Source organism: Caloenas nicobarica, chromosome 17 (assembly GCF_036013445.1).
Source record: "Caloenas nicobarica isolate bCalNic1 chromosome 17, bCalNic1.hap1, whole genome shotgun sequence".
Taxonomy (NCBI): Eukaryota; Metazoa; Chordata; class Aves; order Columbiformes; family Columbidae; genus Caloenas; species Caloenas nicobarica.
Genome location: NC_088261.1, coordinates 10,311,283 through 10,331,181, shown reverse-complemented (window position 1 = coordinate 10,331,181; position 19,899 = coordinate 10,311,283). Strand labels below are relative to the sequence as shown.

At 63.7% G+C, this 19,899-nt stretch overlaps 1 protein-coding gene across 1 annotated transcript; it reads left to right on the top strand.

Moving 5' to 3' along the window:
• Nucleotides 1-5,463: 5,463 nt before the first annotated feature.
• Nucleotides 5,464-18,850, top strand: SEPTIN4 (septin 4). The gene is made up of 12 exons (XM_065646826.1): nucleotides 5,464-5,515; nucleotides 11,309-11,608; nucleotides 11,833-11,926; nucleotides 12,058-12,144; nucleotides 12,979-13,102; nucleotides 13,267-13,401; nucleotides 13,489-13,606; nucleotides 13,946-14,047; nucleotides 14,418-14,514; nucleotides 14,791-14,953; nucleotides 17,318-17,417; nucleotides 17,689-18,850. The coding sequence occupies exons 1-12, from the start codon at nucleotides 5,513-5,515 to the stop codon at nucleotides 17,746-17,748; spliced, it is 1,383 nt and encodes a 460-aa protein (XP_065502898.1). The 5' UTR covers nucleotides 5,464-5,512; the 3' UTR covers nucleotides 17,749-18,850.
• The last annotated feature ends 1,049 nt before the right edge of the window (nucleotides 18,851-19,899 follow it).

The window sequence follows — 19,899 nt, the reverse complement described above, 5'->3', positions numbered from 1 at the left end:
GGGCCAGAGCTGCAGCGGTGATGATGGGGACAAGCCACCGGCCACTGGGTTTTTTGCCTTCCTTGCGCGTAAGTTTGGGCAACTGTATGGGAGGGAAAGCATGGCAGCCCCCCTGGCATCGCAGCAGGGTGGGCACCGGGGCTGGGGAGACCTTCCCTGGGGGACCACAGCTGCCTGCGGGTAGCGGGGTGACAGGCAGCAGGGTCGTCACAGGGCTGGAGATGTGCAAAGAGAGGAGATGCTAGGGTCCCACCAGGGTGCCCACCTCCATAGGGATGTCTGGAGCTGGACAGGGGTCACTGGGGTCCCACTAGGGTTCCCACTTCCATAGGGACATCTGAGGGGTCACTGGGCTCCCACCGGTGTGCTCAACTCCATGGGGATGTGGGGAGCTGGAAGAGAGGTCATTGATGTCTGGCCGGGGTGCTCACCTCCATAGGGACTTCTGGAGTTGGACAGGGGTCACTGGGCTCCCGTCAGGGCCCCCAGCTCCATAGGGACGTGGGGAGCTGGAGAGAGGTCGCTGTGGTCCATCCGAGGCACCCAGCTCCATAGCGACGTGGGGACAGGTCCCCATCCTCAGCCACAGGAATGGTGCCAGAGGATTTCCCAGCAGCCTGCAGGAGATGGCAGTGGGACCTCCAGAGCCATTGCCACCAGCATTTCTGTGGCTCTGCTCAGCCCTGCTTTGAGCTAAGGCTGGTCTAGAGGTGTCCCCAGATGTCTCTTGTCCTACCCCTTTTTAACCTACCACCCTACACCTGCTGCCTGGCTCTGCAGGGTCTCTATCATGGTTGGCACTGTCCCCAGAGCCACCCTTTGTCCCCTGGGCACGTCATCCATCCTTCCAGCTCAGGATTGAGGGTTTTGCAGAGTCCAGGAGCAGCCTGAGCTGGGCACAGAGGTGTCACTGTCACAGCCTCATGTGTCCCCCCCCGCCCCCCGGCCTCAGACAGGAGCCACCTCCTTGAGTCGCTCATGTCATTGCTTCACTGTGACCTGGTGGCTCCATGGGGCGAATCCAGACCCCAGAAACCCCAGTGGGGCACCAAGGCTGATGCTGGCAGGTCGGTTCTCACCTGCCTCAGTTTCCCCTCTTGCAGAGGCATGGTGGGGGGTGCTGGATGTGGGGACGGGCAGAAAGGCCGATGCTCCAGCTCCTTCTCCCCCTGCAAACAGGGTGATGAGGGACATGCTGGCGTCCCCTGGTCCCTGAGAGGTGAGGCTGGCCCTGGCCAGGGAAATTCCATGGGTCACATGTTGCCGACTCCCTTGCTGGCTGTTTTTGTAGGGTCTACATAAATGTGGCATTTTTAAACACAGCAGTGGGGATACAGCTCTCCCCTGCTCCCCTGACTTCCCTGATCACTCATCCGTCCTTGTCCCAACTGGGGACACGAGGGTCCCATCCCTGACCCAGCTGGCGGTCCTGGGGGGGACACAGGGGCATAGGGGGGTTGCAGCCAGGGCTTGGTGGGGGATCCTGGGAAACCTCAGCTGCTTCTGATGGGAAAACTTGTTTCTCCTCGGTCCTGCTGCTGTCCTCTCCTCCCCCGGCTCTGGTGCAAACCCCCCCCGGCCGCGGCTCCAGAGGAGGAGGTAAGTGATGGGCTGGGGCTGCGGGGTGGGAGCGCGGGGGGACACCCAGTTCCCCAGTGCCACTGTGTCCCCAGGCCTGGCACCAGAGATGGGCAGTGCTGGCCGGTGAATCCTTTGCGAATGGTTTGCTGGGGCTGGTGCCGTGTGATGAGCTGTGGGAGGGCTCGGGGGGGTGGGACAGGCAGGTCTGTGTGGGTACAGGTTTGGATGGCTGCGACTTGCTGGTGTCACTGTCCTATGGAGTTCACCCTGTGCCCCCGCTAGGGGCTGGCACTGGCTGGACACGGGGGATCGTGGCCCCCAACAGCCCCCAGACCCGCCCTGGCTGGAGTTGCCTGGAGAAAAACAGTCTGGGGGACTTGGAACAAGGATGGGGTGACCCTGGCACATGGGTTTCAGGGGGCAGGGAGACCCCAGAATATGGGGTTTAGGGGGCTGGGAGACCATGGCGTGTGGGTTTAGAACTTTGGGGACCCCAGCCCATGCATTTTGGGGTCTGTTGCCCTGCAGGCATCTGGCACAGGGAGTGACCTGGGCACCGACAGCCCTGACAGGCTGAGATCAAGGGAAAGGTGGCAAAAGGTAGGAAATAAACCCCAGGTTTTTGGGGTGTCACCCTGAGCACAGACCCTCAACCCACCTGGAGCCAATCTCGGGGGTGCCTCAATGTAGCTCATCCTCTCCGTGCTGGGAAAAATGAGTTTATCCCCAGCTTGGAGGCTGCTTTGCTGCTTCAGAGCCCGGCAGTGCCACCTCCCTGCCCAGCTGCCACCTCTGCCCGTCCTTGGGGCAGCTTTTGGGATGGACCCTTCAGGGTTTTGTCCCCTGGGCTATTTTATTTGGAACATCGGTGAGGTGCTCCGCTCTGGGCAGCATTCCTCAGCGTGGCCTCTGCTCTGGGAAGGCCCCAAAACTGGACCCCTTGCGCCAGAAAGAGCTAAAAATAGCGGTTCTCACGGCGGATGCAGAAAAGCATCCGAATATGTGGCCTTTGAACCTGCCAGCAGCTGAGGAGGGGGGTGACCCCTCAGCCCTGTCCCATGCCCGGCAGACACCCTGTGGCCTCTGTGACCCCAAGTCTTCCCCCACTGACCCCCCACTTTGAAACCCCACCAGTGCAACCAAAGCACTTGACACTGGGGTGCTGCCGGGTGCAGGTGGGGGGGGCGCAGGCAGCCCCCCGGTGCAGGCAGCCAGGAGGCAAAGGGTTAACCTCCCCACACCCGGCAGATGCAGCATCCTGGGATGGGCTCTTCCCATCTTGTTTTGGTTTGGAGGATAAAAGCTTTGGCAGCAGCATAGCGGCTTCCCAAAAATAACTCAGCCTCCCATGGTAATTACAGAGCTCTGGTCCCCGGTAGCGGATCGCAGTGGCTTCCCCGCCTGGCTGTGCTGTGCTGGGACCTGATAACGCTGCTGCCAGCCAGGGTGAGGGAAAGCAGGGTGACTCAGGGACCTCAGGGACCTCTTGAGCAGCTCCAGCCTCCCTCGGTGTCACCCTTGCTCCCTTTGCGTCATCCGCTGGCCGAGAAAAATGCAGCCCCTTGCATCCCCCCTCCCACTCCACAGCTGATCCCTTCAGCTTTTAATGCTCTATTTAAAGCCCGGGTTGCAGCTTGCTGGCCTCCACGGGCACCCGGCTACCAAAGCCCAGCCCCGGCAAGCTGACGGCTGCTCCAGGCTGTGTCCAGCAGAGCTGAGAACACCCAGCTCATCACAGCGGTGCCTGCCCTGCCCTCCCGCCCCCACTGAGCCCGACACTGCTCCTCAAAGGGCCGGGAGAGACAGGGCTGGGATCCGGGAGCACCCCAGCCTGTAATCCCTGTTAATCTCGGAGGAAAGCGCTCGCTGCAGGGATTAGAGATGCAAACGGCCACACTTACCTGCCTGCCCCTGCCTGCCCCTGCCTGCAGCGCTGCCGGCAGCCCCCTGCCCAGCAGCCAGTCACCCCAGATAGACAGGGTTTGGGGGGCTGCCGGGGCTCCCCCACACCATGTTGAGCCTGTGTTGGTTATTTATGGGAATAACGGGAACATGGAGCCATCTGGCCGCAGCCTGGGCCTGTAACGCGGGGGGAGGCAATGCCTGGAGCAGTGACAATGTTGGGGACAAGGCTGAGATGGTCACTGAGCCTTGGTGGGAGTCTCTGTGTGCGGCTGGATCCAGCTTTTCCTGCTGGGAAATTACCACTGGCTTTGTCTTATGGGTGGGGAAACTGAGGCAGGGAGGACATTCCCAGGAGAAGGATGCTCTGGGGTTACGTGTGGCCTTGCGGCCCCCCTGGCACGGGGGGCATGAGGACAGCCCCAGTAGGTGGCTGGAGCGGATGGCTGAAATTTGGTAATGCCTGAGCCTCTGCCAGCTGCTCGCCGTGGGGAATGGCCACCGCTGGCCAAGACCCCCCCAGCCCCTTTCATGGCCAGGAACACACCCCACGCTGTCCCCACTGGCTGTGCCAGCGTCCTCCCTTGCCCTCAGCGAGGACAGAGGGGTGCAGCCACGTGTCACTGGCACCCGCTGCCTGTGACAACACGGATGGGGACTGGGACTGGGGACATCCCAGGCAGAGGCTGCGGGGACTGGCATGGGACGGGGATGGGACAGGGACACTGTCCGCAGGGTTGCTGGTTCCCCCTGCCAGGTTTCCAGCAGGATCACATGGCACCAGCCCCAGGAAAGGCTCCAGGAGAGGGAGACAGGCTGGGATTTTGCAGAGGGAGCATTGGGAAAGACTGGGAGCTGATGCCCTGTGCCCAGTGCAGTGTCCAGTCTCTGGTACCCAGCATATGGTGCCCAATGTGTGACACGGTGCCAGTGCATTTGTTCCCAGTATCCAATACCTGCTAACTGACACCCAGTGCCCAGTGCTCCTAGTGGCAGTGACTAGTGCCCAGTACCTGCTGAGCAATGCCCGGTACTGGTGCCAACTGCCAGGATGTCACTCCCCCAGTGCTGGGGCCATTCCCTCTCACCTGCACCAGTACCTGGTACTGGTGCCCTGTAGCTGGTATCCAGTGCCAATGCCCTGTACCTAGAGCAGGTGTCCTGTTCCCAGTGCCCTGTACCAAGACCCTGGTGCTGGTGCCCCATGCCCTGTGCCCTGTGCCCCGGTGCTGCTGCCTTGTACCCCTGCCCCATTCCAGTTGTGTGTTTCCCAGTGCATGGTGCCAGTGCCAGGTGCTGATGCCAGTGCTGGTGCCCGTTGTACAGTCTGTGGTCCCAGTGTATGGTGCCGGTGCCCACTGCCAGATGCTGTTGCTGGTGCTGGTGTCTGGTGCTGGGTGTTGATGCCAGTGCTTGGTGCTGATGCTGGTGCCAGGTGCTGATGCTGGTCCTGGTGCCCTGTGTACGGTGCCTGGTCCCAGTGCACAGTGCTAGTGCCTGGTATTGGGTGTTGGTGCTGGTCCTGGTGCCCCATGTACCATCCCTGGTGCCAGTGCCTGCTGCCGGGTGCTGATGCCAGTGCCAAGTGCTAATACCGGTGCCAGGTGCTGGGTGCTGATGCCAGTGCTGGTGCACAGTGCTGATGACTCGTGTACAGTGCCTGGTGCCAGTGCCTGGTGCCGATGCCGGTGTCCAATGCTGATGCCAGTGCCCAGTACCAGATGCTGGTCCGGTGCCTGGTGCTGACACCGGTGTCTGGTGCCAGTGCCCGGTGGTGATGCCAGTGCCGGATGCCGATGCCGGGTGTTGACGCCGGTCTGGGTGCCGCGTGTACAGTGCTTGGTCCCAGTGCCCGGTGCCGGATGCTGATGCCGGTGCCCGGTGCCGGTGGTGCCGAGAGGCCGCCCCCGCCCCGCCCGCCGCCCGCCCCGCCCCGGGCCGCCCCCGCCCCCGCCGGCTGCTATTTCTGCTAATCCCGGCCGTGCCGCTCGGCAGCCGCCGCTCCCGGACGGCGCCCGGCGCCGCAGCCATGGTAAGGCCGGCGGCGGGGGGGACCGGGCAGAGCCGGGCCCGGCTGCACCGCACCGAGGGGCCGGGCCCGCTCCCGGTGGCCTCCGTGAAGGTGACGGGGCGGCGGGGGCGGAGCGGGCCGGGGACGCCGGTGCCGCAGCGGGGCAGGGGGAGGACGACACTTGCTCCGTCCTGGCGGGCAGCAGCCGGGCAGCGTCCCGGGAGGAGATGGGGAGGTCACGCGGCTGCTATAGGGGAGACGGCGGGGCCGCCTGCCCCCCGCCCCTCACCGTGGCACCGGGGCGGGCGCCTCCCGGCAAAGCGACGCTGCCTTTGAGTGGCACCTGCGTGTCCCCGCGACTTGCGGCACCCCCGGGAAGTCGCTGCGCGGACAGGCGGGGCTCTGAGCGGAGCATCGGTCACCCAGCCGTGCCTTTGGCCGGTCCCCCGGGCTGCGGTCCCGGTGGCGCTGCCAGCCTGGCCGGGCCCTCCTGCGGGGACCGTCGCGCACGCCCGGAGCCCGGCTGCGCTTTGGAGCCGTCTCTGCAGTTACCTGCAAGGGCCGGAGCTGCCAACAGCCCTCCCGGCTCGGTGGGAGCCTGTCCTGCGTCGCTTGTCCCGCCTCACCCCTCTTCGGTGGTGACGATCCCCAGAAGCCACTCGTCAGGGCCACGTCCCCACGGGGACCTCGAGGCGCTTGCCATACCCAGGGTGGGGATGGAGGTGGAGGGTTGCGGCTGTGGCTTGTGTGGCATCGGGGCTGTGGCCACTGGGACAATCCCTCTTGGTGGAGACCGTCGCGGCCGTCCTTCCCCAGCAGCTGCCGTGGGAACGGGACCGGTACATTCCTCCAGAGCGGGACGCAGTGAAACCGGATAGGAGGGAGACTGGCAGAGCGTGTCACAACCAGCTCCAGCGAGCGCCTTCGCGAAAGGCTCCAAACCCCGGCTTTGGGGATGGACAGAGCCAGGCTCGGAAACATCTGGGAGGGGAGGATGACAGCAATAACTGGGCTGCTGTGGATGTGGGGTGATTTGGGGCTGGAGGTGGGTGTGGACGCATCCAGAAGGACCCGCGGAGGTGGAGCTGGTGCTCTCTGACACCGGTGCCACATGCCTTTGTCCCCAACGTGGTCCACGGCTCACCCAGAGAAGTGAGATGAGCAATTATCCCCCTCCACCGCTGCTCCCAGCTCTTAGTGGGCTGGGTCTTCTCGATATTCATGAGCTGAGATGTCACCTTGTTTCCAGCCTGCATGGGCCCCGCTGTCACTTGCCGGCTCGGAGGAGCCACCACATGTGGTCCCATCCCAGGGTCCCTGCGCAGGTGCTTGCAGGTCCTTCAAACCAGAGGATTCCCTGCAGGGAAGGGGCCGGAGCTGCTGCACCGAGGGATATTTCGGAAAAGCTTTTGTCCCATGTGCTCACCGGCCTGACGCTGACACCCTGCCCAGCATGGAGACCCGTGCCCCTGCATCTATAGGGTGCCCAGCACCCTGCTCCTGCTCAAGCTGTTGGTGGACTCAGTTTCCCAACTGAGATGCTGCCGATGGGGTGGGAGGGGAGAGCCGGGCGTAGGAAACTCCGATTCCAGCACACCGGTGGGAGCATCCTGTGCATCCGGGGGCAGGTCGGAGCAAGCACAGCCCAGCTGTGCTGGGCAGGAGCTGGGCTGGTCCCGGCAGAGCTGGGCTTTGACAGGGGCCACTGTGCCCTTGTCCCACGTGGAGCTTGTGCCTTTGAGACGGGGTGTTAGTGCCTGGGATGCTCAGCTGTCGTGCACGCTGTGCCATGGGGGGCACATCTGGATGTCACCTTTAGGTGGGCTGGGGACACCTTGGCCAGCCTGGCTGCCCTCTGGCTGTGGGGACAGCCCCTCACTCGAACATTTCCTTCCTTTCCCTGCAGAAACAGGCTGGGAAAACACATCCCATGGGAATGTGGTGCCGGGCAGAAAGATGCTAACAGGCAGCTGGTGGCTTTCCCAGCTCAGGCTTTGCCCACTGCCCCCATGCCCCTTGCTGCCACAGCCCCCGGGCTGTCACCATGCGGGGAAGGTTCAGTGGAGCGTGACATGTGGGGACAAGGCAGCGCGTGTGTCACCTCACTGGAGCTGCGGGGCTGGTGACAGCCCCAGTGCCGGCTCACGCGCAGACGGGCGTGTAATCCGCTTACAGGGCACCAGCACTGCCCCAGGCAGTAAATCCCCCTCCCCAGTTCCTGCCGAGAGCACGGGGTGGGACAGTTGGGAAGTGGTGGGTGTTGTAGGAGATCTGTGCTACACTCAGCAGGGGGGTTTTGGGAGGCGAGGGGCACCGTCGGTGGGGTGCAGAGCCTGGCCAGGCTGCTGGCATGTTGGGGGGTGCTGCAGCCTGTGGGGGTGGGGAAAGGGGCTTCAAAGCCATTGGGGAGGGGTGGTGTCAGCCAAGGGACAGTGACACTGCTCCCCTGGGTCTGGGCTGAGCAGGGACACATGCCAGGGTGTCCTCCATTGGCATTGGGTGGCCTCAGAGCTGGGTGGGGGAGATGTGGCGCTGGGGTTAGGAGCATGGCTGGGACCTGGGGACCAACACAGAAGCATCCAGGCCCCTCTCTGTGTCCAGCAGATTCACGGTTCATCACACCTGTCCCGGCACCAGTCGATGCTTGAGTGCTTTTTAGCGCTTTCCTGGTGAGCGCAGCCCTTCCATGGCTGAGCAAACCCATCTCTGCACCTGAGCTGCTCTGATGCATCTCGACATGCGTCAAGGTGAATCACTGTCCTGGGTGACCCTGGCAGTGACAGCTCGGGTGGTCACTGTCACCTGCGGCTCCTCCTGGGGCACCATTAACCCTTTGCCTCCCCAAGGATGAGCTGGGGAAACTGAGGCAGGGCCGCTGGAGCTCCTGCCAGGAATCCTTGTGGTGGGCACCATCCCTGCTTCTCCCAGCCCAGGGCTGGGTCACAGAATCCCAGCACCCCAGGCTGGTTGGGTTGCAGGATCTCTGTGGATCCCCAGCCCAGCCCTGCTCACGCAGGATCACCAGAGCAGATCACACAGGTCGGGCCAGGCGGGTTTGAATGTCTCCAGAGAAGGAGACTCCACACCCGCTCTGGGCAGCCTGCTCCAGGCTCTGGCACCTCCCAGCAAACAAGTTTCTCCTCATGTTCACATGGAGCCTCCTGTGTTTCAGTCTGTGCCCGTTGCCCCTCACCCTGGCGTTGGGCACCACTGAACAGAGTCTGCTCCATCCTCTGACACCCGCCCTGAGATATTGATCCCATTGATCAGATCCCTCTCAGCTTCTCTTCTGCAGCTCAACAGCCCCAGCTCTCTCAGTCTCTCCTCATCACAAAGATGCTCCAGACCCCTCAGCATCTCTGTGTCCCTCTGCTGGACTCTCTCCAGTAATTCCTTGTCCTTAAACTGAGGAGCCCAGGGTCCGTCCTGGCTGAACCCGTCAAGCCCAGCTGGAGCAATGACTTGGAACCGTGCGGGGAAGCTTTAATTGTCAGGTGCAAAAATGTTGAATTTTCAAAGAGGCTTTCACAGGAAACCTGTTTTTTCTTCTTGAAGAGGCTTTGGGGCCCTGCCTGGCAGCTGTGCCGTGCTCCAGGGTGGGGAGCAGGAGAGGAACTGGTGCGCACGGGGATGGAGGAGGTTATTGTCCTGGGATGGAGGAGGTTATTGTCCTGGGATGGAGGAGGTTATTGTCTGGGATGGAGGAGGTTATTGTCTGGGATGGAGGTGTTTTCCAGGGCTGAATGTCCTCCTGGGCTGCAGCAAAGCTGTGTGCTCAGCCTATGGGGGCTGGTGCTGATGGTGATGGTCATGTAGCCCCCCAGGACCTGCGTTACCACCTCCTTGGCCAACAGCACTTTGCTGGTCGCTGACGTGTCGGCAGCCAGGCAGGAGCTGGCCTGGGGTCTCCCCTCCTGTGCCCCCCGCTGGCCCTGCCCCCAGCACCCGCAGGGGCCGTTCCTGGCTGTTGGGTGCCGTGGGTGCCCGGTGCCTGCCCAGGGTGGAGTTATGCTAATGCTGCTCCCCATCCCTCGGCGCATCTGGTGCTGCTCATCATCCTCTCCCGGCCACGGGTGCCGCCGGCTCTGCCATGGCCACCTGCCCTGAGCTGCAGCCTGGGCAAGAGGTACGGGGACAGTGTCCCTCCCTGGTGGGACAAGAGAGGGGGCAGATGGGGATGGGGGACCTGGAGCACCCCGGTGCTGCAGGAAGGTGGCACAGTTGATGCTCCATCCCTGGGACAGCCGCTGCTGGGGGATGCACTTAGTGCAGAACCCCCCGAGGATGCAGTGCAACCGCCCCATGCTGCAGCATCGATGAGGCCAGCGGTGTGTCTGGGGATGGAGGACAAGGGGGAGCCACGAAGGGCTGGAGCCCCACGGGATGGAGTGGCGGTGGGGCTGGGAGCACCTGGTGGTGGCGGCATCATGTCCCAGCCGTGTGTGACCCCCGGCTGGGCTGTGCAGTGGTGGGAGCTGGTGCTGAGCCCCCCCCAGGTCAAGGTCGGTGAGGATGGTCACACTGACACACCAAGCGCTGTCAGCCTGCGGGGGGAGAGGGCAGCGTGGGGGCCCCGCAGCCCCTGCCCTGGGGCACCTGCTGCCCCCTCAGCCTGGGACTGTGGCCCCCGGTGCCAGAGGCTGCAGGGGGAGCGGGGGGCAGGCGTGCGAGCGCGCAGCGCCAGCAGCGCCGTGACCTTGTTTCCAGCTAATTCGGTGCATCTCGCCTCGCCGCCGGCACTGCTGTCCCCCCGCTGATGGAGCGGGGACACAGGACGGGGGAGGACACGTGTCCCCGTGGAGGGCCCTGATCTGGGGGTTGCACTGGCCCCCAGGTTGGAGGGTGAAGGATCGGGGGCTCCCCCAGGCCTGGTGTGCCCCCCATTTGGGAGTATCCCGGCCTGTGGGGCTGGTGCAGGACGGCTCGGTGCCACGAGAGTCGATGCCGGACATGCCCTTGGAACGCGTCCCCTCCCGCCAGCGCTTGTAAACAGGATGTGGAGCCGTCCCTGTCCCTTGTCGCAGCCCTGCCACCCCCCGGGGCCACCAGCGCAGGGGCCACCGCACCCGGCTCCCCGGCCCCTGCGCGGCTGCTGCCTGCACCAGCTCCGGGACCGGCAGAGCCAGGGCGAGCGGATGTCGGGGTCCCCGTGCACATGAGGACATGGCCATGGTGTGGCCGTGGGGTTCATAGCCCCCTTGCATGACAGGGTGTGCTGCCCTTTTGCACGTGATGACTGTGGGTCAGGTCTGTCCCCTGGGACCACAGGGACAGGAGCCCCTTGTGTCCTTGTCAGACCCTGGGAGTGGGCAGATGGGTGGGGGGACAGGCAGACCCCTGCCCAACATCTGCCCCGCCGGGTCTGGCCCCCCGCCAGCTCCGCCACTGCTGCTGTTCATCTATCTCGGTGTCTCCCCGGTGTCCCCTCCCCGTCCTCCCGGCAGGCCATGGGGTGCGTGGGGGTCCTGCCTCCTCCAGAAGACCCCGAGGAACGGCAGGGTGCCCAGGGGGAGGGTCCCTGTCCTTGTCTCCCAGAGTGCCAGGAGCCGGCTGCCATCCCCGCGCCACAAGCTGTAAGCACCTGGGGTGCATGGGACCATGGCTGTCCCCGCTGCCGCCCCCATAGCTGTCCCCGTGGCTGTCCCCAGGGTGGTGGCTGGTCCCCCAGGGTGGCTGTGTGTCCCCTCTCCTCCCATCCCTGCCATCCTTGGGGTGCATGTGTCTGGCTGCTGCGGCTCGGGGGGCTCATGATGCTGGGTTGGGTGATGCCACCTCGGGCTGGCACTGCCACCATTGGTGTCACGTCCTCCCCAGATAAAGCGTTTCCTGAAGGAGGACTCAGAGGAGGCTGAGCTGACCCAGCTCCTGCGGGATTGCCCACCGACCGACAGCCCCAGGAAGGTGGAGACCCCGGAGAGCCGGCGGGAGCCCGGCCACCCCCTCTCTGGTGTGGGCAGGGTCCTCCCTGACGAAGCCACCGACGAGAGGGACACCAGGATCTTCTCCCGCTCTCGGCCCTTGGATTTCCAGCAGCACATCACCGCCCCCCCGCCCCCCAGCCCCAACCGCCCGCGGAGCCCCTGGGGGCAGCTGGACCCCTACGACTCCTCCGAGGTGCAAACGCGTCCGTGGGGAGGGGGGGACAAGGGGCTGCAGGATTGACTGTAGAGGTTGCTCCCCGATCTGAACCCAAGGGGTTGGGGTGGACGTGGCTGCATCCTGCGGTGCTCCAACCGTGGGGGATCTCCTGGGGTTTGAGGGGGAAGGAGGTGACCTCTCAGGATGGGAGGGGGGGTGGGATGGTGACATCCCCTGTCCCATGTCCCCTCTGCCCACAGGATGACAAGGAGTACGTGGGCTTCGCCACACTGCCCAACCAGGTCCATCGCAAGTCGGTGAAGAAGGGCTTTGACTTCACCCTCATGGTGGCAGGTACGGGGGGTCCTGACCCTGCTCCAGATCCCAAAAGCCATAGAGGGGGTCTCAACTTCGCCAGGGCATGGCCAGAGGTTCGTGTCCCCTGTTAACAGCTGCCCCCCCTCACCCTTGTCCCTCTGTCCCAGGGGAATCCGGGCTGGGCAAGTCCACCCTGGTCAACAGCCTCTTCCTGACGGACATGTACAGGGACCGCAAGCTGCTCAACGCCGAAGGTGAGGGGAGACAGTCCCAGCAATGGGGGGACAGTCATAGTAATGGGGCGTCCTGTGTGTCCCAGGGGTTGCAGAGCTCCACGCTGCTCCTGGGGGGCTGCAGCCCCTCTCCCTGCCCAACTGGGCTCCTCCGGGTCTCTGAAGCCACGTGTGACATGTTGGCAGCTGCATGATGGCACTGGGGGCTACTCCAAGGCCACGGGGACCCCCCTGCTGCCCAGCACAGGGACCTCCCGCCAGGGCTTTGTCCCTGCAGGGAAAACAAGTCCTGGCTTGTTGGGGATCAGCTGGAGCTGGGACAAATCCGGGAGGCTGGGGACAGTCAGGGTCTGGGGCACGGTGCCTGTTCAGCTGCAGGTGGTTTTTGAATTAAAATTGCCCAAACTTGCCCGAATCCTCAGGGGTTCGAGGTGGTTGTTTGATTTGTTTTGAGGCAATTGTTTGATTTGTTTCCGTTGCTCGGAGCAAAAGCCAAAATGCCTGTGGCCACACACACACGGTACCATGGGAGCATCCTTGGGGACACAGGATGCAAGGACATGGTGGTGCCTGAGCCCATGTGCAGTCCCAGAGCCGTGGGGTCACACGTGGGGCCAAAAATGCTCCCGCAGACCCCCGTGCTGCCAGAGATGGGCTGTCATGGGGAGTAGTGACACAGCCACCGAGGGATGGGTGGATGTGGGGGTTACGGCGTGCAGCAACATCTCTTGGCACTGGACACCAGCACATGTTAGGGCTGATCCTGCAAAGCCACCCCAGCCCCCAGGGTGGAGGGTGACACCCAGGAGCTGCAGCGTCTCCCCGTGTCACCCTCATTGTCTCCCCCCACCACAGAGCGCATCACGCAGACGGTGGAGATCACCAAGCACGTGGTGGACATCGAGGAGAAGGGTGTCAAGCTGCGCCTGACCATTGTGGACACACCGGGCTTCGGTGATGCTGTCAACAACACTGAGTGGTGCGTCCCATGGGGTGTGGGGTTCTCCCCAGGGCTGGGCAGCACCTCCATAGGTGGGATGCCCATGGGTCCTCGGGCTGCGATGCTGAGCCATGGGAGGTGTTGAGCTGGGGCTCCAGGCAAAGCCCAGGGGTCCCACAGGGGTCACCTCTCTGTCCCCACAGCTGGAAGCCAGTTGCCGACTACATCGACCAGCAGTTCGAGCAGTATTTCCGTGATGAAAGTGGCCTAAACCGCAAGAACATCCAGGACAACCGTGTCCACTGCTGCATCTACTTCATCTCACCCTTTGGTCATGGGTACGGGCAGCCACTGCCTGCGCTGCTGGGAGGGGGCTGCTGGGGAAGGGGCTCAGTGGGGTGGTGCTCACCAGGCTCCCCCCACAGCCTCCGGCCCCTGGACGTGGAGTTCATGAGAGCCCTGCACCAGCGGGTGAACATCGTGCCGGTGCTGGCCAAGGCTGACACACTGACCCCCACCGAGGTGGAGCGCATGAAGAACAAGGTAAGGAGGGGGTTGTCCCAGGCTGGAGCCATCCCAGCAGGTCCATGGGAATGGGGGTGCCCTGGGGCCTGAGGTCCCCATTTGGCTGGGGCCTCTCTCCATCCCCTGTCTGGGCTTTGTCACAGAGAGTCCTCCATGCTTGCAGCACTGTAGAGGACAGTGTTGCCCACGTGGCCACCAAGGACACGTCTCTCTGGTGCTCAGCTGGGGGCTGGAGGGGCCTGAGGGGGTGTCCATGACATCTAAGTCTGGGGGGACAGGCTTTTGTGGGTCCCTGGGGGACACCGGCGCCTTTCTGAGGGCCAGAGCTGTGCCCTCAGCGGGGCCGTCTGCCTCCAGATCCGGGAGGAGATCGACCAGTACGGCATCCGCATCTACCAGTTCCCCGAGTGCGACTCAGATGAGGATGAGGAGTTCAAGCTGCAAGACCAGGCGCTGAAGGTGTGTCTGGCCCCTCTAGTTCCATCCTTGGAGGAGCAGAGCCCCATGGCCAGGAGGACATGTCCTCCTGGGGTACCTTTAGGATTCCTTGGGGCCCCACGAGCTCTCTGGCAGCCCCAGCATGGTAGGGTTGGTACATATTGCACTGCCCAGATGTGTCACCAAGACCCCACAGGTGCCACCTGCAGCTTGTGGGGATGGGGCTGGGGTGGAGAAACCCATGCTGCTGTCCCACCTGGGGGTCTCCATGGCTGGGGCTCAGGGAGATCTTGGCAAACGGGGATGGATATGGCCCAGGAGATGCGTGTGGAGGGACATGGGTCGCGTCGGCCAGGATCGAGCTCTGCCAACCCCTGCTGTCCTCCCACAGGAGAGCATCCCCTTTGCCGTCATTGGCAGCAACACGATCGTGGAGGCCAAAGGCCGGCGCGTCCGCGGGCGCCTCTACCCCTGGGGCATCGTGGAAGGTAACGCTGGGCTGTGTCCACGGGGTCCTTTTGAGGACATCATAGAATCATTTTGGTTGGAAGAGACCCTCAAGATCATCGAGTCCAACTATTAACCCAACGCTAACACTAAATCATGTCCCTAAGAACTTCATCTACGTGTCCTCCAAACCCCTCCAGGGATGGTGACTCCACCACTGCCCTGGGCAGCCTGTTCCAATGCCTGACATGCCCGTGGTGGCACAGGGGGACGCGGGGGGATGGCTGTGGCCCCCTGACCCCGGGTTCCCCCTGCAGTGGAGAACCCGTCCCACTGTGACTTCGTGAAGCTGCGGACGATGCTGGTGAGGACCCACATGCAGGACCTGAAGGACGTGACGCGGGAAACCCACTACGAGAACTACCGCACGCAGTGCATCCAGAGCATGACCCGCATGGTGGTGAAGGAGAGGAACCGCAAGTACGGGGCCTGGAGTGGGGTGCCAGCTTGGGGGGGTCTGGAGGGACTTCTCCTCTCTTTGGGGTGACCTCGGCCCATTGCAAGTGGTGATCTCGGGGGACTGGGGTTGTGTGTGGGTCCATGCTGGGCATCGTGGTGGGCTGGATGAGGAAGTCTTGGTGATGTGGGGGGGTGCCCCAAGGTGTGGGGGGGGTTCTTCCCGTGCCATTGGGCTGGGGCTGGTTGCGGGGGGGGATGCTCCAGCAGCAAGGGAGACCCTGCATCCCTCAGAGCTGGATTTGGGGGGTGCTCCAGCAGTGATGGGGACCCTGTGTCCCCCAGGGCTGGGGCTGGCTAAATAGGGGGGGATGCTCCAGCGGTGAAGGGAACCCTGCACCTCCCTGGGGGCAGCTGAGGCGGGGATGGTCCAGCAGCATAGAGGACCCTGCATTCCCCCTGGGCTGAGGGTGTCTTGGGGGATGCCCAGCAGCAAGGAAGACCCTGCACCCGCCTGGGACAGGTTGGGAGGGGATGCTCCAGTGATGAGGGGGACCCTGCACCCCCCTGGACAGGTTGGGGGGGGATGCTCCAGTGATGAGGGGGACCCTGCACCCCCCTGGACAGGTTGTGGGGGGATGCTCCAGTGATGAGGGGGACCCTGCACCCCCCTGGACAGGTTGGGGCGGGATGCTCCAGCGGTGAGAGGGACCCTGCAGGCTCTGGGGCCAGAGCAGGACCCAGGAAACAGCTGGTCCCAGGGCTGTGCCGCTGGTGCTGGGCACTTGCATCCCTGTGAGCCACCCCAAGATACTGGAGGGAGTCCCCCCACAGCAGGGTCCCTGTGGGGCTGTGCAGTCCCGGTCGGGGTGCTGGAGCGAGCGGAGGCTCTGTGGGTCAGGGGGGGCTGAAGCAGCAGTGCTGGTGGTGGGGATGGCTATAGGTGCCTCTAAGCTGGTCTCTCCATACGTGCTGCCGGGGAAGGCGGCACCCCTCCACGCTGAGGCTGTGCTGCAGCGACTGCTCCGCCGACTGAGCCACGATCAGGCCAGGGCCACCTTGGGCCCCTCTGCCCTCCTCCCCCTCCCACTGCCCTCCCGGCCCCTACATAAAGTACTTGTTGGTACCCAATGCTGTCTCGGTCCTTCTGTGCCCGTGCAGGGGCCAGGCAGCTGCTCCCGGGGAGAACTGGCCCTGTGTCCACCCATACGAGTCACCCTTGGGTGCCAGCACCAGCACCCTGGCTCGCCCAGGCAAAGGGGGCTGGGGGGATGCGTCCCTGGGTGGCGGCACCCAGAGTTTCCCAGCCCAAGCGCAGGGCTGCAGGGTGGGCACCCCCATCATCCTGCCCTCCCAGGGGATGTGTTTTTGGGGCGCAGGAGACAGCGGAAGGCGGGTTTTCCTGGGCCAGTGCCCTGTGCCCAGTGCCTGAAGCCTTGTCTTGCTGCCAGGGATGGACGAGCTTCCTCTGGGTCCCTCCCGGGTGAGGAGCCGTGACAACGGGCAGTGACTTCCAAAGCAGCTCAAAATGCGGCCAAAACCCTTAACACGCTGGCACGGCCCCTGGCACGACTGGGACCGCCCAGGGCCCAGCCTGCATGTGCAACACCCGCCGTGTCCTTCACCCTTGGCACGTGGAGGGGATGCACCGGTGGTGGCACACGGCGTCACACGTGACGCCTGCCAGTCGTGACAGCGGTGTCCCAGCCACGTGGTCGCCCGCTGGGGCAGCGTGTGGCATCCGCAGGGACCCAGCTGGGAGAGCTGGTCCCTCCCCATTGCCGGTGGCGTGGGACAAGCCATCGATTTTGCTCGCTGTGGTTCTGTGCGGTGGGGTGCCCCCGGGGGACGCCTGCAGCTCCCTCCAGCAGGGATGGGCTTGAGCGGGACCTGATGCTTGGAGGGGAAAAATGGGCATGGAGCATCCCCAGGGCTGGCCGGGCAGTGGGCCGCTCGGGGACTCCATCCTGCCTCAGGGCTGGGGATGTGACAGAGGAAGGAGATGCTGAGTTTATGATGTTTGGAAGCAGCAGAGAAAATACTGGGTGAAGAGAGCCCGAGCCCAGATTGAAGCACCCAGGCAGGGCTCTGTGCCTGGGGGGTCCCTGGCACCCCTGCTGTGGTGGTGCCTCTCTGGGTCTCCCCAAACTGGTTTGCAGCAGATCAGGGATGCTGAGGTTTGGGGTGGTACCTGGAGGTGTCCTTGTTCCCTCCCGCCAGGAAAAGGGCCCGTCCAGGGTGGCGCAGGATCTGCGCAGGTGGGCAGCAGATATCTGCAAGGTTTGGGGTGTCCAGGGCTGCAGCACCCCTGGGGAATGTCCCCCTGGGGGGGCGGGCAGGGGCTGGCAGGGCTCTGGCAGCGTCCTCACCTCCCCTCTCTGCCCACAGCAAGCTGACGCGAGAGAGCGGGACCGATTTCCCCATCCCTGTCATCTCCCCGGTGCCAGACGCGGAGACGGAGAAACTCATCCGGGAGAAGGACGAGGAGGTGAGTGTGGGGGTGGGCTGAGCCCCCCCGAGCACCTCATTCCCCATGTCCCCAGCCCCAGCGATGGCCCGGCCGCGAGGGACCACCCTTCCCGTGGCATCCCAGCAGCTGCCAGCCATGGTGGGGGGTGCTGGAGGGGTGTCAGAGGTTCCCTCCCCAACCCACAGCACTTGGGGATCCCAATCTGCTTGGGATGCTCAACTCAACTATGTTTGCAAGAGGGCTGGGGGGTGCCAAACCCCGCCACGCTCCCTGCTCTGCTCCCTTCCAGCTGCGGCGGATGCAGGAGATGCTGCAGAAGATCCAGAAGCAGATGAAGGACTCGCACTAGCCCCCTCCTCCTCCTCCTCCTCGCCACCCCCCCCCAGATCAGAAATGTTTACATCACGCTCCATCCTGCCCCGGTACCAACACCGCACCCACCACCTTACGCTGCTGCGGTATCGCCTTAGCCAACCGGCCAGCGCCCAGCCCGCGGGGACAGCGAGGGGACAGGCCACCCAGCCCAGGGGTCCCTTGTCTCGGCCAGATACTGCCCCAGCCACCCCCCACGGGCTGGGGACAGCTCTGTCCCCTGAGCTTTGGCTTTCTCTGTACCCCCTGCAGCTCGGGGCAGGGCCACTGGCCAGCCTGCTCCCCAGTCGTGTCCCTTGTCCCCGTGTCACCTCGGGCTGCCTGCTTACAGCTGTTATGCTCAGCTTGGCCCTTGCTTAAGGGGGAGAGTGATCCCAGCCCCTCCATCTGCCCTGCTGTTGGGGACAGAGTTGCTCCCCCCCTGCCCTTGGCTGGCACAGGAGGACAGTCCCTGGAGAAAGTCCCTTGAAGCCCAAATCAGAGATTGGGTCCCCAGCCTGGCGCCCCCGGAACGTTGGCCCTGCAAAGCAATAACAACCATCACCTGCCCGCGGCGCTGCCCGGCCTGCGGTGACAGCATCGTCCCTCGCTGGTGTGTCAGCCTCTGGTGTCACTCGCTTGTCTGTGGTGTCCCTATGTGTCCCTAGGACGTCCCTGCTGCTTCTTGGCACAGCAGCACTGTGTGTCCCTGCGTGTCCCCCAAGGACGTCCCCATCCACGTTGCTTCCTAGCAAAGCACTGCTGTGTGTCCCAATGTCCCCCAGGGATGTCCTCATCTGTATGGCAGTCCCGCAGTGTACTATGTCACGTCCCTGTGTCCCCCCAGGATGTCCCCATCCGTGTTGCTGCCCTGCAGAGCACTGTGCCATGTCCCTGTGTCCCCTGCAGGGGTGTCCCTGGGTATGGGGAAAGATGACGGGACAGCAAAGCTGCAGGGTGGAGGCAGAACTGGGAGCAGTGGGATCACTGGAAGCTCACTAGCATGGGGACATGTCCCCTCCCTAGCAGGGCCATCTGAGCCATGGTCCCCGGTGGGGTCACCCCTGGGCGAGGGGTTTGCACACCAAGGGCTCTGCTGACGGGGGCTGTACGGGGGGTGGGTGCTGCAGGGTGCTGGGGCAGTGTCCGCGTGTGTCACCCATGTCCCCGTGCCAGCCAGAGGGTCCCTTGGCCCCCGCGGGCAGGGACCCCCCTAGCATGGCAGGGCCCTGCAGGGTGTATTAGTGCTTTCCTTTTTTTAATCTTGCTATTTTCTTACAGAAGTACCTACCTTCGCATGATGGTCATAGAGGCATTTATTAAGGGAGAAGCAGAGTATAGGTTTATAAATTCTTACAGAGCTAGTGGAAATATTTTTAATCCCTCCACAACCATTCTCAATAAATACGGCTGACCCGGCTTGTCTGCAACCCCGAGTGGCTTCTGCGCCGGGAGGGGCTGACGGTGGCCACTCAGCGGCTTCTGGCTCCTATTTCCTGGAAAAAGGCTTAAAATGGATATTGGGGGGGTTTCTGCTGCACCCACAGGGGCACCCAGCTTGGAGGGGGGTGGGAGAGCCCTGTGGGACCCCACTTGGGGTCTGGGGCAGGACCCAAGGGTGAGGGTCCCCCCACGCACTGCCCTGGGGTCCCGCTGGTGTGGGGACCATGATGGGACCTGGCGGGGCAGAGCAGGGATCCTGGGCCAGGGATGCAATGGCTCTTCATGTGCTGCCCCCCAACATCCTTGTGCCCCGCCATGATGGGGTGAGCCCTGCTGGGATACACTGTGGGCGCTCGGTATGGCTGGGCCCCGCCATGAGCACCAATGCCCACTTACCCCAGTTTGGCTTCACCAGGAGCTGGTGGGGTGGTACTGGGATGGATGGACTGTGTTTCTACCTGCCTTCCAGTGGGCATCGTCCGTCTGCACCCTGTTATTTCTCTCTGCACCCCACTATCCTGTCCTGTACCCCACTATACTGCCCCTGCACCCTGCAACCCCCTCCCAGGCCCCCCTGCACCCCAATGTCCTCCACATGGTGCTGTTGGATGGATCCAGCTCAGCACAGGGTGGGGTGCCCGACAACTCTCCCTGGGTCCCCCCCACCAAATCCTGCTGTGGACCAGCAGATCCCAGTACAGCCCAG

Bases quoted from the DNA above. Each gene is read 5' to 3' on its own strand.
- SEPTIN4 (XM_065646826.1), top strand. The intron at 11,927-12,057 runs GTACGGGGGGTC...CCTCTGTCCCAG, and splicing joins CTTCACCCTCATGGTGGCAG to GGGAATCCGGGCTGGGCAAG. The intron at 12,145-12,978 runs GTGAGGGGAGAC...CCCCCACCACAG, and splicing joins CAAGCTGCTCAACGCCGAAG to AGCGCATCACGCAGACGGTG.